Source organism: Condylura cristata, unplaced genomic scaffold, assembly GCF_000260355.1.
Source record: "Condylura cristata isolate star-nosed mole 26May11 unplaced genomic scaffold, ConCri1.0 scaffold00015, whole genome shotgun sequence".
Taxonomy (NCBI): domain Eukaryota; kingdom Metazoa; phylum Chordata; class Mammalia; order Eulipotyphla; family Talpidae; genus Condylura; species Condylura cristata.
The window spans coordinates 5,040,728-5,055,196 of record NW_004567116.1 but is presented as its reverse complement, the minus strand read 5'-3'; the positions used below and the strand labels follow the sequence as shown (position 1 = coordinate 5,055,196).

Sequence of the window (14,469 nt, the reverse complement as noted above, 5' to 3'; positions counted from 1 at the left end):
AGGTGTGAAAAAGTTTAGTCTTTAGATTTTTAAATACTCGTGTTCTCCTTTTGGCTATGTCTTTTGTTACCCAAGTCAGGGTCTTCTTCTAAAAAAAAAAGCAACAAAATGATACTTGCTATGCGGTAGGTGAGCCAATCTGTTTAAAGTGCCTAGTACGTAGTTGACATCTAATCAGTGTTGTGTTCATCTCTTCACGTGTACCCAGGATATCACATGGCCTATGTGCTAAAGTCTTATTTTAACCAGACAATAGCACTCATTTTCTCGGGTGCTCCAAGAAATATTGGTCATACGTCTTAGTTTCCTGAGGAAATTCTGGTTTAGTTATGTAATCCCTCCGTAGTCACCAATAGCATCCCATTTCAAAAGGTTCCCGTTTCAAAAATGTTCTCATTCAAAGAAGTCACACAATAGTCCCACCTAGAATTTTTTTAGCGCCTTCCTTAGGGCGTCCTTCAGTTCCTTATTCCTCATACTATAGATCAAGGGGTTTAAGATGGGGGTGATAAAAGTGTAGACCACAGAGACCACCCGGCCCATCTCAGGCGAGTAGCTAGAATGGGGGGACAAATATATAAAGCTGGTACAGCCATACTGCAAGAGGACCACCACGATGTGAGAGGAGCAGGTGGAGAAGGCTCGGTGGCGGCCCTCCGCAGAGCGGATCCGCAAGATGGCGGCCACGATGAAGACGTAGGAGATGGAGATGAGTGAGAGGGGGATGCTCAGGACAATGAAGCTGATGATGTACAGGGCAGTCTCGTGGACGTGCGTGTCTGCACAAGCCAGGCGCATAACTGCGGGCATGTCACAGTAGAAGTGGTAGATCTCGTTGTTATTGCAGAACGGGAGATGGAAGATGAACGCGGTGAGTGTTAGGGACAGCAGGAACCCCAGCACCAGGGACCCCACCACCAGCTCCACACACAAGGGCCAGCTCATGAGAAGGGTATATCTCAGAGGGTAGCAGATGGCTACAAACCGGTCATACGCCATGACGGCGAGCAAGACACAATCAGTCCCTCCCAAGAAGACAAAGAAAAACATCTGGGTGCCACATCCGGCGATGGAAACAGGAGTTTTGCCCATTGAGATAAGGTTTGCTAAGGCCAGTGGAGCAATGGAAGAGGTATAGAAGATTTCTAGAACTGCCAGGTTAGCCAGGAAGAAGTACATAGGGGTGTGGAGGGAGTGGTTGGTCTGGACAATGACGGCAATTGTGGCATTTCCACCGAGACTGGTCAGGTACATCAACAGGAAGGCCACAAAAATCACCATCTGTACCTTAGGGTCAGTTGAGAATGGACGAAAGAATAATTGTATCTTTTCAGTTTTATTTATTCCTTCCATGGCTAGTGTTGTGGACCTATGGAAAGGAAAGATGATTTGAGTCTCTAGACGTCGCTCATGAAAATGCTGCTTTGCTGAGCTGGGTCACATTCCATGGAGGAGAGATTCCAGAATTTCTTCATCCATTCGTCTTTTGATGGGCTCATAGGTTGGCTCTGTGACTCGGCCATTGTGGTCAGTGTTGCTGTGTACCTAGGTATAGACACATCTTTCTCTATTAGAGTTTTCATATTTCATTGGTAGAAACCTGATAGAGGTATTGCTAGAGAATGTGGAATTTCCATTTTTATTATCTTAAGATACTTTCCTGCCATTTTCTGTAAGGAAAAAAAATTGCTGCTTTCCTGACTCTTCGATTCAGGGTTAGATCCTTTCTGAGGTACCTCAGCAACTACATGCAAATGTTCACCTTAGACCAGATTATGTAATGTTATCATTTATACACCCGCCAGTCCCTTTCCTCCTCACAATCAAGTACCAAAGACATGAAATCCTCAGTGTCGGGAATTTTGATGAAGATTGCTTTACTTCCAGTATCCAGCATACTGTCTGCTATAGAAAGAGTTTCTAGAAATATTTGAAGAATGAATGATTGAATGAATGAATAAAATGGATTTAGAGTTCAGCATTACAATGAAGATAATTTAGGATAAAATTGGATAAATAATAGTACAGGATATTATGTAAAGTTTGAAAGAAACGATTTAGGGAAGAGCAAGTAGATGTATATCATAACTGAGAGAAACTTGTTCTTCTGGTACATTAGGGTACTGTACCACAAATTGTAACTTATGCAGGACCTAAAGACTTGATGAATTCTTTTTGCCTCATCTTTATTCAGTCTGCTAGTGCTGTTAATTTGTTCATCATAAAGCTTCTCATCTCCATTCGTTTGGTCTTTTCCTACTGCTACAGTCGGCTCTGTCCACTGGTATTTATCTCTGGGTTCTTGCCCTAGCCTTCTAGCTAATCTTCCATTTCCCTTCTCTTTTCTCTTTAACCCATCCGTCTCTATTATCATATTATTAATCTGTTTAAAAATTTTTAGAGCCTTGGTCCTCCTTGGTGGTGCAATGAGTTAGGACGCAGCACGGCAAGATAGTTGCAGCCGCTTCAGTGCGAGTTTGATCCCAGGCCCCGGAGATGACCCACATGGCGTGGCAGACTTCTCCTGACCCCCGGCTGCTCCCCTCAGCAGTGTACTTCATCAATCTGCCTGTTCTGCTCCCCACTCTGTCTCTGCTGAATCCTCTCACTGCCCCCACACCTCTGGCCTGTACCCCAGCTCTGTATGCATAAATAAATCTTAGAAAAATGGAATATTAAAATTTTTTTTCAGCGCCTTCCTACTGTTTAAATAAGATAATTCGCTTTTCTCAGCTGATTATTCCAGTGTCCACTAGAACTGGCTCAGGTTGACACCATCAACGCCCTCTCCTACCCTGGATGCGTACTGTACAGTGGACACCTTGGCCTCTTATCCATCACGGCCCTTCCTTGCCATGTACTTCTTTTCCTCTTTCAGTAAGAAGTCTTGTCTCCTCTCCTTTGCTCAGTCCAAATCCTGCCTCGTATTCAGTTTTAAATTCAATTCCTTTTTTTACAAAGTCTTCCCCAACCACTCAAGTTTAAATCTCTCTCCTTTCTCTGAAGTCCAATGTTTCTCATAGTGTTTTTTGTTAACACAGTGTTTTTCATTGTATTTTATGTCTTGTCCTAAATTCTATTCTAGGCTCCCGGAGTATAGGGGCCCTGTTCATAACATGCTCTCATTTATTCCATGTTAAGCAGTAGCCATGGAGAAGAAGTGCTTATTTAATCCATGAAACCACCTTAAAATGTGTATCCTTACAAGGATAACTATTGCTACTGTACTTTACAGAAATATACAAGGAAATGTTTTGAACTCATACAGGTAAAAAGCACAAGAGCCCGGTTTTACAGTCTGTTTGTCTATAAAGCTTTGTGCTTTCTCAGCTTATAACTACTGCCACTAGACTTTACATAACCTCCGGATAAGGTGCTGTCACCTCTCAGGGCGGCAGTGTCGAAGCTGTGTGGGATGAGGAAAAGAGCCCTCCAACTCCAAGTGCAGCCATGGGAAGCCTCTAGGGGCCACACCGGAAGTGACGTGCACCCCAGCCAAAGGAGCCTTGGGTTGACCAGCATTGAGTGCAAAGGTGGCCCAAGCAACTGGGGAGTGTGCACGCCTGAGAAGTGGGATTAGGGGTGTCAGCTATGGGGTGGCCAGGGGCTGTTGCCTGGGGGGCTCCCTTATTCCTGCCAGTCTAAGCAGATTATCTCCACTCTGCTTTCTGCCTGCTGTTTTCAGCAGATACTGGTTTCCCAGGGTGCTCCTCATGGCAGGACTTTTGCCCTAGTGAGAGGCCCCTGCCTGACCCTACACCTAGCTGATAAGCGGGAACTCTGGGCACCAAGACAATATCCCTGAGAAGGGGTCTGGAGATGCCACAGGGTAAAGTCCCAGGATCAACATGCTACAGATTTTTTAAAGGTGAATTTAACTTGAAAATATTTTGGAAATGATTCATGGGGGAAAAAACCCTGTAATGTACATAGTTTACATAGAAGTAATATCTGCATGGATTTGGGGGATCAAAACATCTGATTTCCGAGTGACTTCTTACTTGTGACTGATTACCCAAGTCTGTAGAATAAAAATCATCTTGTGCTAATCATACTTAAGTGGAAAATGTTTATAAGTATTTAGACCATAGATTGGCCACTACCTAAGAGAAAATTCAGTACCCCAAACTTTCCAAGAATAAAATCTCGAGGTAGAACAGCTTCTTCCTTATTTTCCAGAGAAAAATAATAAATCTGTAGTCAACATTTTCTAAGATCATTAGGGTCCAGAGTAAAGCTTCCAGGTGATAGCCTTGGGTGTGACAGTTTATTGTCTCTTGAGATTGTTTTCTATTGTGTAACTAAGAAATAGCTTCATGAAGTTTTTTTCACTGTACATATCAACAGTTGGCCATCAGAGGTTGCAAATGCTCACAGGATTGGATCCCTGATAAGTGTATTGGTCCATTTCTTCCAAAGAGATGAGCTGACTTGTCCATGGTTGCACAAGTGGGCCACTTTCTAGTTGATCACTTAAGTGTCCAAGGGACATCAGGGAATGCATGGACGGGCGAGAGGCTACCTGCTTTATGAAGCACAGGGACAAGACAGCCAGCCTCACTGAGCTTTATTCTTGTTATCTTTGTGATACCTTTGATACCTGCCATATCAGCTAATATAGTTTAAACTGTAGAAAACATTTAGTAATAAGGGGAAACAGGACCTTCAGTTAACACAAAACTGCAAAGATAAGAAGGAAAGGGGCTGGTCTTTTAAGTAAGTCAATAAACTGCCTAATCAGATTTAGGACAGGCAGATATACAAAAGCGTGCAATCATTTTTAAGCATGTAAATTTCAAGAGATGATGTTTCCTGAAAAGATGTTAGAGAGTAGGCTATGTTGGGATTAAATGATATGTGTTTCAATTCCAGCCTTATACTTAATAGTTTTGTGATCTTTCTAAGTGGTTTGTCCTCTCTAAGACCCAATTTACTTGGACTAATGCTCACTTCTTTACAAGATTGTTGTGAGTGGCAAATGCAACACTATCTGTAAAGGAAGCCACTGGAATGCCCGGCACAACTTAACTTCCCCAAAATAAAGAATTAATTTATTCCTTCACTTTTTAAACTGGGGTCAAAAATATTTAAATCGGTGAATGGGTGGAATGCCTGAAGCCCTAGCTAATATTTTCTGGGAGAGATTTTATATCACTTCTGGTTCTATTATTAGTTTTCTATGTCACCTTATAGCATACAATCCCTTTTTAAATAGAATGAAGAAGAATGATTACTCATATGTGGAGTGACTAATTGTTACAGTTAAAAGGTTGTCATTTTAGCTTACCTACATGGCCACGTTGGTATTAACACAAATCGACTCACCTGAAGAGGAAAATAGAATCTTAACATGGGAGCTTTGACTGTGGGATGAATAGAGAAGGAAGAAGAAGGTTACAGTCATCATTCATCACAGGAAGAGCCCTGCTTGGAGCACGGACACCTGTGACTTCTGGAGGACTCAGCCAGCGGGATCGTCTATTCACAGTCAGACCTGGTCAAGGAAAGAAGCAAGTGTTCCAAATCAGATGGACCCAAACAAAGGATATGTTTGTCTTTATAAAACATTCCTAAAGAACATCTCTATGCCTGAACATATAAATGTCATTTGTGAATTTATGAATTCATAAGTACCATCCAAGAAATTCAGGGTTTATGTCTGTCTGTCTGTCTGTCTGTCTATCTATCTGAAGTTACATGTACTTCCTGTACTTCCTGGAAGAGACTTAGATCAGTATTTTTTGGCCAAAGCATTGGGAGATAAGGAGAACCAACGTTGTGTCCCTTTGCTGCTATAATGTTGAATCACATGGAATTTGTTGTTGAAAGTCAACAGTGGTAGCAAGCAGCAATTTTACATGGTTCAACACATTACCAACAGAGCTTAAGTATATCAAGTTGTTACTTCCCTGTAGCATAATAATAGATAACATTTATTGCATACTTGTACTCTATGTTACAATTTTTCTACATATCATTTCACAGATGTAGATCTCCTCCATGCCATTTATAAATCTTAATCTCATGGATTTCACAGTATGCATTCTTGAATTCCTCTTACAATGTATAAAAGTATCAAACATTGGTTCTGGACTTTGATTCTTTCTGAAATTTCTTCACACTGAACTTCTGTTCCCTGACCAACATCCACTGAAAGATTTGGTCTAGTAGAGACTCAAAATCTTTCTAATCTACAATATGAAGTCTGGGAGGTGACTCTTACCTGTTAGAGGACTCATGCAGACTGCTAGCCTTCACAGATTTAATTGCTTCCTTTGTTAAACACTGGCGATCAGAGGGGTCTTCCTCAAGGGGTCTGTTCTCTTCTGTCCTCTTCGGAGGGGTCTGCCTCAAGGGGTCTGTTCTCTTCTGTCCTCTGAGGACCCGTGGATTGGCATAATGACCGCAGACAGAGTCATGTGTTGCGCAGACTCGAGGACTAGACTTATTCCTATCTGATTTACTCTTGGACGGAGGGTGTGTTCCAGCCTGCCTCTTTTTTCATTATATAAAGTAATTCCTGGGCTTTACTTATGACATCTCTGTAACTTGGAACTTTAAGGTTCCCTTGGCATTCAGACTCGAAATTATCATCAAATAATGAAACACATAACTAGTCTGGCTAAAGTAACTTCTTGGTCCCCCGAGATGACTGAGGGCTGCTTGAGAAGCACAAAGCAACAAGATTAGATGTCGTCTTCCCTGAGAGTTGAAATTGCATCAGGATTAGTCCATTGGTACATCTTCCCCAGGGGTTATCCTTCAGTGACTTGATGATAAGGTCAGCTGGGGGAAGAAAGATCATTATTTTAACTCAATTTACCTTGAAATTATATTTTAAAAAAGAAAATCTCCACGTGTCATAGTATTCCTGACACAAGCTATGCAATGTCTATCGTCTGACAGATTCCAGGTAGATCGGGAAAAGCTCTGAAAAATCAGACTTTCCACTGCTAACTTATGTTAGGACCTCCCTTTTTTGTATAATCGTAATATCAAAATATTCTGAGCAACTTTCAGCTTACAATTGGATTGCCTCAGCCACATAAGGCCTGTCTGCCCTGACAAGCAAGCACTGCACCAGGGTGAAAAATTCCCCTGAAGTCCAGTGACTTGACTACTGACTGATAAATAAACAAAGGGCTGTTTTTGCAAAGTCTCCTGCACTGCCGGATGGATGGAGGATAACCCAAATCTTATCATTCTATTATCTCACCTAGCCTTCTATTCAGCTTCTAAAGAATTACTCAAACTTCCTATTGTCTGGCCTTTAGATGTGGAAATTCATCCAGGTTGCCTGTTTTTGAAACTAGTCAAGTTTTCTACCTGCTACACCTTAAAGAAATCCACAAAAGTCTTCTGGCTAGTCTTTCAGGATTCTACTATGTAGTCTCCAGATAAGGAAATCCACCTATGTCTCCTATTCAGAGATTTGATTAGCAAGGAAAATTTCCTCTTCTGTCTCCCAGGATGACTTAGGCAGAAAAACAAAAACCCATTAAGTAGTAGATAAGGTTTAAGGGACTTCTATCTTAGTTGATCTCCACTACAGTAATATTAGTCATAAACTTTGTGCACTTATGTACCTGTTTTTAACCTTAATTGATTTTAGAATGTTGTATCTCAGCTAAAGGGCAATACGACCCTAAACTGTTCCTAGACACAAAAAAAAGATGATTGTAATCTCTCAGCCCAGTTCATGTGCTGATGTCATCCCACTGCTTGCTCCTAATGTATAAAATAAACCTCTGCTGAAGGCAGAGCAGGAAGACTTGCACCCAACTCCAACTCCTGTGTCTTCCTCACCCCCCTTTCCCCTTTTTCTCCTTCTCCCCTTTTTAGGAATCTCCGCTCGCCAACACCTTCCCACCTTAGGGTCCTGCCTGTCTTGCCTCCAGACACCTCAATAGTTGGAGCTGGTCTCTGACATATTCCCCTCCTCATATTCCATATTTCCTGCTTTTGCTGCTTGTAGGAAATCAACTCCGTCTCATTTTGCTGCCGTCTCTCTAATATTCCTTTTCTAACTTCCTGCTTTCTCTCTCCTTAATCTCTACTCAAACCAATTTTTGGTCCCAGATTCACTTTTCTGTTTACAGTTTCTCAACAACCGATGCAATTTTGTTGCGTCTTATATGACTTTAAAGACAAACAATAGGCTAATAACTCTCAAGTGTGTTATTTCCAGCCTGGCCTTGTTCTTGCTCTCCAGCTGTGTTTATCCACACTGTACCCGTGGTCAGCTCCATTTAGATCAGTAATATGTGTTTACCATTTCATGTATGCAAAACAGAAGATCTACTTGAATGTGATGTATCGAACCACTGAAATCCTGACAGTAGTCTCTCAATAAATAGTTATTGAAATTAATGAATACAATGCTTTATTAGATTTCATCCAATTTCAGCTGAAAGAGTGGCTATCTCTCAGTGCCCCTTGGAGAAAGGAGGGAATATCTAGAGGACGTATGCTTTATATTTTTTAAAGATTTATTTATTCATTCATACAGAATTGGGGTACAAGCCAAAGGTGCAGGGGTGGTGAGAGGCTTCACCAGAGACAGAGTGGGGAGCAGAACAGGCAGATTGATGAAGTACACTGCTGAGGGGAGCAGCGGGCCGGTCAGGAAAGGTCTGCTGCGCTATGTGGGTCACCTCCGGGGCGGGGATCAAACTTACACTGAAGCGGCCGCAACTACCTTGTAGTGCTGCATCTTGACCCGTTGTGCCACCAGGGAGGACCCTGTACGCTTTATTTTTAATGTCTATCTATGAAATCAGAATTGCAAAGGGGTTATCACCTTGGATACCCATGTGTCAAAGGGGCTTCAGGGTTATTAGTGAAGTTTCCAAGGTAAATTAAATGTTTCAAGCCTTTCAGAGTATCATTACTTTCAGAAGTTAGACAGGGATATTCGAGCATGGGTATGAGAAGCAAGCTCTCTGTCCCCTTTACTCTCCTTTTGGGATCCCGTTAGTGTGTTTATTGGTCTGTAAGATGGTGTCCCATAACTCCCTCAGGCATTCATTATTTCCTTATTTCACTTGATTTCTTGAAATGAATTTTCTTCAAGCATTTTAAATTCTCTCTCTCTCGCTCTCTCTCTCTTTTTTTTTTATGCTAGAACAAGTCTGTTGTTGGTCCTTCTAGATAATTAAAAAAAGCATCCACTGTACTCTTCATATCCAATTTATGTCTGCTTCTTTTTATACACTTTCTGGGCCTTTGATCTATTCATTTTCATCATGCAAAGTTGTTCAATTTAGTTCAGTTGCCTGCTTTTGCTTTTAGCTCATTACATATATTTACGGTGATTATTTTAAATTCATTGTCAGATAATTAGTAGGTTGCCATTATTTTAGGTCCAATTTCTAGAGATTTATTTTGTTCCAATGCTGGGCCATGGTTTTCTGCTTCTTAGTATGCCTTGTGATTTTTTTTTTTTTTGGTTGAAATCTGAAAAATTTAAAAAACAAACATCTTTCAAATTCTTTACGGACACCCTTTGTACAGGAATACCAATAATGGTCATTTGTGTTAGAAATACTGGGTTCTCTCAATTGTGTATCTTCTGTGTTTGTGTGTTAGTTTTCCAGTTAGAATGAAATTCCCCATATCTTCTTTTGATCACATGGTATCTTCCTCTGTCTTCAGTACTGCAGGATATCTTTGGTGCTTGAACAGTATTCACCATTTTTTCTCATCAGTCATCAACCATGAATCCATGGACTATTGCCATCCTGTTTAGTGTTCTGTGTCATACAAAAAAGAAAAAAGTTTTCTCAGGGAGCTGTACAAAATGTCAGACCTTTGGACACATAGTCCATTCTTTCTTTTCCTCCTGAGAACTGGGAGTTGGGAGTTTTCTCACAATTGTACTGTGGTGTACCAGGGAGGGTGAGCAGATGTTGTGAGAAAATGTAACAAACTTTTCTCCCCTCTTGCTATGGTTCTTCCTCATTTTGTGCTTGCCTGGAGGTACTGTGATCAACTAGGTGGCATCTGGCAATCTCACAAAAGCAAGCTTGTTAGTCATTGTAAGTTTGTGTCTCCATAGAGGAGCAAAGTACTCTGTTTTCTACTCTGCTGATGTCCTTTGTTCAGCATTCATTTTGTATGTTAGATTTTTAAACTTTATTCCTTCTAGCTATTGTAAATTGGATAATTTACAATTGGATAATTTGTTATTTTATATATTTACCTATCTCTTCCTATGACATACAGCTCTTATTTTGTAAAGCTCGATATAGATGATTTATCCCAAGAAGTGTAATGGGCAACATGGAAGCTGTGACCTTGAACACTTACATGTAGTGAAAGGCTGAAAAAGTTTGGTAGCACAGAATAGATGCTATGTTGGATATCCCCAGACCCTACTCATGGATTGAAAAACTTCATTTTGTCAAAATGTCCATCTTACCCTAGCAATACATAGATTCAATGCAACCCCTATCAAGAGTCCAATGGAATTCTTCAAAGAAATAGAGCAAACATTATAAAAACTTATATGGAACCATACAAGGCCCCAGATAGAAAAAGTGATGTTGACCAAAGAGAAGAGAAATGGAGGTACCTCACTCCCAGCCTTCACTGTGTGTTATATGGTCACAGAAACCAAACGAATGTGATGCTGAAAGAAACCCAGAAACCAGATGGATGAAATCCAGTTGAGATACCAGAATACCAGAATGTGAGTGTGCAATGGAGAGAGGAAATTCTCTTCAGCAGCAGTGTTGGAGGATGGATTAGCCACATGCACATTATATACAAACATTAGCTCACAATGGAGTAAAGATGTTGATATCAAACTAAAAATCATGAAATACACTGGTGAAAACATAGGTAAGACACTCCACAACATTGACTTTAGATGTCTTTGGCAATCGACACCAACTGTAAGGAAAATAAAAGCAAAAATAAACAGATGGAATGACATCAAATAAAAAGCTTCTGTACAGCAAAATCAATCGTCATTAAAATGAAAGGACATCCCACTAAATAGGAGAAAATATTTGTCTATCATAGATCCAACAAGGAGCTAATATCCCAGATTCAGAACTTGAATACATACAACTCTATTAAAATAACACAGAGAGGCCCTCCCACGAGGCTTAGTGGGTTAAAACACAGCACTGCAAGCTGGCTTCAGCCACCTCAGTGTGAGTTCGACCCTGGGCCCTGGAGGTGACCCACATGGGGTGGCAGACCTCTCCTGACCCGCCCGCTGCTCCCTCAGCAGAGTACTTCATTGATCTGCCTGTTCTGCTCCCCACTCTGTCTCTGGTGAATCCTCTTACTGCCCCTGCACCTCTGGCCTGCACCCCAGTTCTGTATGTATAAATAAATAAACAAACTCTTAAAAAAAATAACACAGAGAAGCCAATTGAAGGGAAAAAAAATGAAGGAAGAAGAACTAGGTATGTCCAAAGAAGACATACCTATGACCAACTGGCCCGTGAAAAAATGTTCAACTTATTATCAGGGAAATGCAACTCAAAACCACATGAGATACCACCGCCCTCTTGTGAGAATGGCCCGCATCAAAAACAAAATAAAAAATAAAGACAAAAAAACAAATGTTAGGGAAGGTGTGGAGAAAAGGGAACCCTTTACCCTTGAGGGAACATAAACTGGTTCAACCCCTTGGAAAATAATATGGAGGCCTCTCAAAATATTAAAAATAGGTCTACCATATGACCCCACCATTCCAGTTCTATATATTCACACTAGGAATGCAAAAACATTAATTTGAAGGCGCAGATACTCTCCTATAGTCATGTACTTTTGTCTGTTTACAAGGCTAGGTTATAGGAAGAGCCGCTGTCCCCAACACAGAGGGGTGGATTAATGAGATGTGGTACATATACACAGGAGTGTGCAGCTCAGCTATAAAGAAATGATGAGTCCTTGTCATTTGTGACCATGTGGGTTGAATGGAGAGGATTATGCTAAATGAAATACATCAGAGGACGCACAACTGACAGTTTTACTCAGAGGAACAAAGCAAAAAAACTGACAAAATTAAGCCCAAATTAACTAGAAATATGATTGCGTATCTCTCCTCCCCCATCCTCCCCTCTCCTTCCCCTCCTCCCCACCCTCCTCCTCCTCCTCCTCCCTTTCCCCTCCCTTCCTCCTGCTCCTTCTCCTTCTGCTCTTCTCTCTTTCTCTCACACACCTCTGATGCTCATTTCAAAAATATTTTCAGAGTTTTCAGAGCTACTGGTATAAGACAGAAAAGTTTTAGGTGATACAGGAATGGGAATTTAAAGATATTTGCATTTATTTCAAAGCAAAGGATAAGAACTGTAACCGTTACAGTAATATTGTTATGTAACAAAATGTGTGAGTTGATTTTAAGTCAAGAAAAATGTTAAGTAAGCAAAAGCATGTAGATAAAGTATAAATCATGAAGACTGTTCATTTATGACCAAGTTTGAAAAACATCTTTCCTCCACTTCATAATAGCCTTGACCAGGGTCACTATCAGCAACTAGTATAAAACACTTTATTTATGGGGACAGTGGTACAATCTTGAACAGTCTTTGGTTAAAAAAAAAAACAAAAAATGAATGCTTGGTGTTGTAAGGTTTTGTATCAGTTGGTAGCAGGCTCTTCTAGGTGGTTTGAGCCATATGAGGTTACAGGACGCAAGAATTGTTGCGTTGCTCCAGCAGGGTGGTTACTGAGTAACAGAGTAAAATGAAATAGTGATGGTGCTGTAATTGGGGTAGGCACACAGCCATCATGGAGAAGGGATCAGGCTGTGATCCCTTTTGGGGAGGGCAGGAATGGTGTTCATTTAACATTTAACAGGTGACACTGGGCAGATTTTGGAGGCTTCTCAGAGTTTGTCTAGATGCACTAAATTGATCTCTCTCTGGATAAATGAAAACTGTGTATCTTGCTAACCAATCTCAAATTGGTTGGCAAAATTTTGGCAATAATTAAACTGTAACTAAGTCTAGCAGCAATTAAGCCAGTTTAAAATACCATGTCCCCAAGCAATTTTTGTTTGAGTTCAAACATTGACCTATAGGGGATGGTCAAGTTAAAAGCTAAGTTAATCTCTTGGGGCTTTACTGAAGCAAAATAGTAGGGAATTCTTCAGAAATGAGATGAGAAGGTGTAGGAGCTGCACAAGAACCCAGAAATTTGTCCTGTAAGGCATAACACTCCCCATTCTTCTTTTGAGAAGAATCCTTCTGCAGCAGGGAATGATGGGCAGTCTCTAAATAGCTGCTTCCCTGGGTGCGTTGTGGTTTCTGAGGGGCTCAAGATATTAAGAAGATTCCATCTTGGGCTTTGCTGAACCTCAAGGGAAGGATATGGCCACTGGTTTCTCCAGGCAGCAGGTAAGGAGAGGAAATGGAAGACAAGAATGATTGAGGTGTTACGTGGTCTAGCTCCTGGAGAATGAACCCTCCTGACACTGGGCCCCCCAATCCTGGAAGACCTTCCTGCGTGCAGTTATGTGTGGATTTAATCTCCTAGAGTTAATGAAGGGACATTATTTACGCCAAGTAAAGTAACCCAAGCAAGACTTTAAAACGGACCCTCCTCTCTTGAGGTTAAGAGAAGGGTTAAGTCTGTCTCTACCTAGAAATGTGATCAGTTTTCTTAGCTTGCCTGAGATTGGTGACAAAAAGTTGTCTGTTCCTTTTTAGAAGGAGTCCATGCTTTTTGGGACACTCACAAAACGTAAAATAGTCACCGAGTTATACACTGGTGCCTCGTTGATAGTAGATGCTCAATAAACATTAGTCAAATGAGTGAATGCATGAACAGTTGTATTACTTACACCCTGTGAGAGGAGAAGGTAGGGTAGTAGCAAAAACCTAAGGGAAAAGGAAGGAAGCTATGTTAGTGTTTTCCAAGTTTTTGTGCCAGGAACACAAAAGACACTAAGAGGAAGCATTGTTATGGATGGTTTATATGTCCTGGGGAAGAAGGGATCTGGAGCTTCCCAGTCTCACCTTCAGGTAGTGCATAATTATGCCACATCAAAAGCAGAATACAGCAGATGATGGGAGAAGATTAAATTACAACCAAGCTCATAATATTGCCATTTTTATCCCATTGAGAAGACCCCAAAGGAAGAGCAAAGTTGGGACTGGAGACTGGAGAGAATTTTCATTCCATCATCAAGCCTTGGATGAAGACCCAAAAGGCAAGAATGATCTTTTATTTATATAATGTATGTATGCTTTAGATGTGCCCCAATAAAGAGTGTCTCACAATAAAGTTCTCGTGCAATGAGATCAACATCAACTTGCACAGTATAAAAGGCAAAAATTAAATACAAAGAAAGATATTTAAACTGCAGAGTGATAAACACTTGAGTATCAAGCCAGTTTTGGACTTCCTGGCTACTAAGGCAAAAAGGAAAACATGAATTTATTTATTTATTTATTATTTTTTATTTTTTTATTACAAAAGTTTATTTTTACATCATTTTGTACATTTTTT

The 14,469-nt window shown here is 40.7% G+C and overlaps 1 protein-coding gene across 1 annotated transcript; it reads right to left on the bottom strand.

Annotated features, from left to right (window-relative positions):
* Positions 1 to 423: 423 nt before the first annotated feature.
* Positions 424 to 1,353, bottom strand: LOC101627847 (olfactory receptor 10V1). Its single transcript, XM_004682750.1, has one exon. It carries the CDS (start codon positions 1,351 to 1,353, stop codon positions 424 to 426), a length of 930 nt encoding a protein of 309 aa, XP_004682807.1.
* Between the last annotated feature and the right edge of the window lie 13,116 nt (positions 1,354 to 14,469).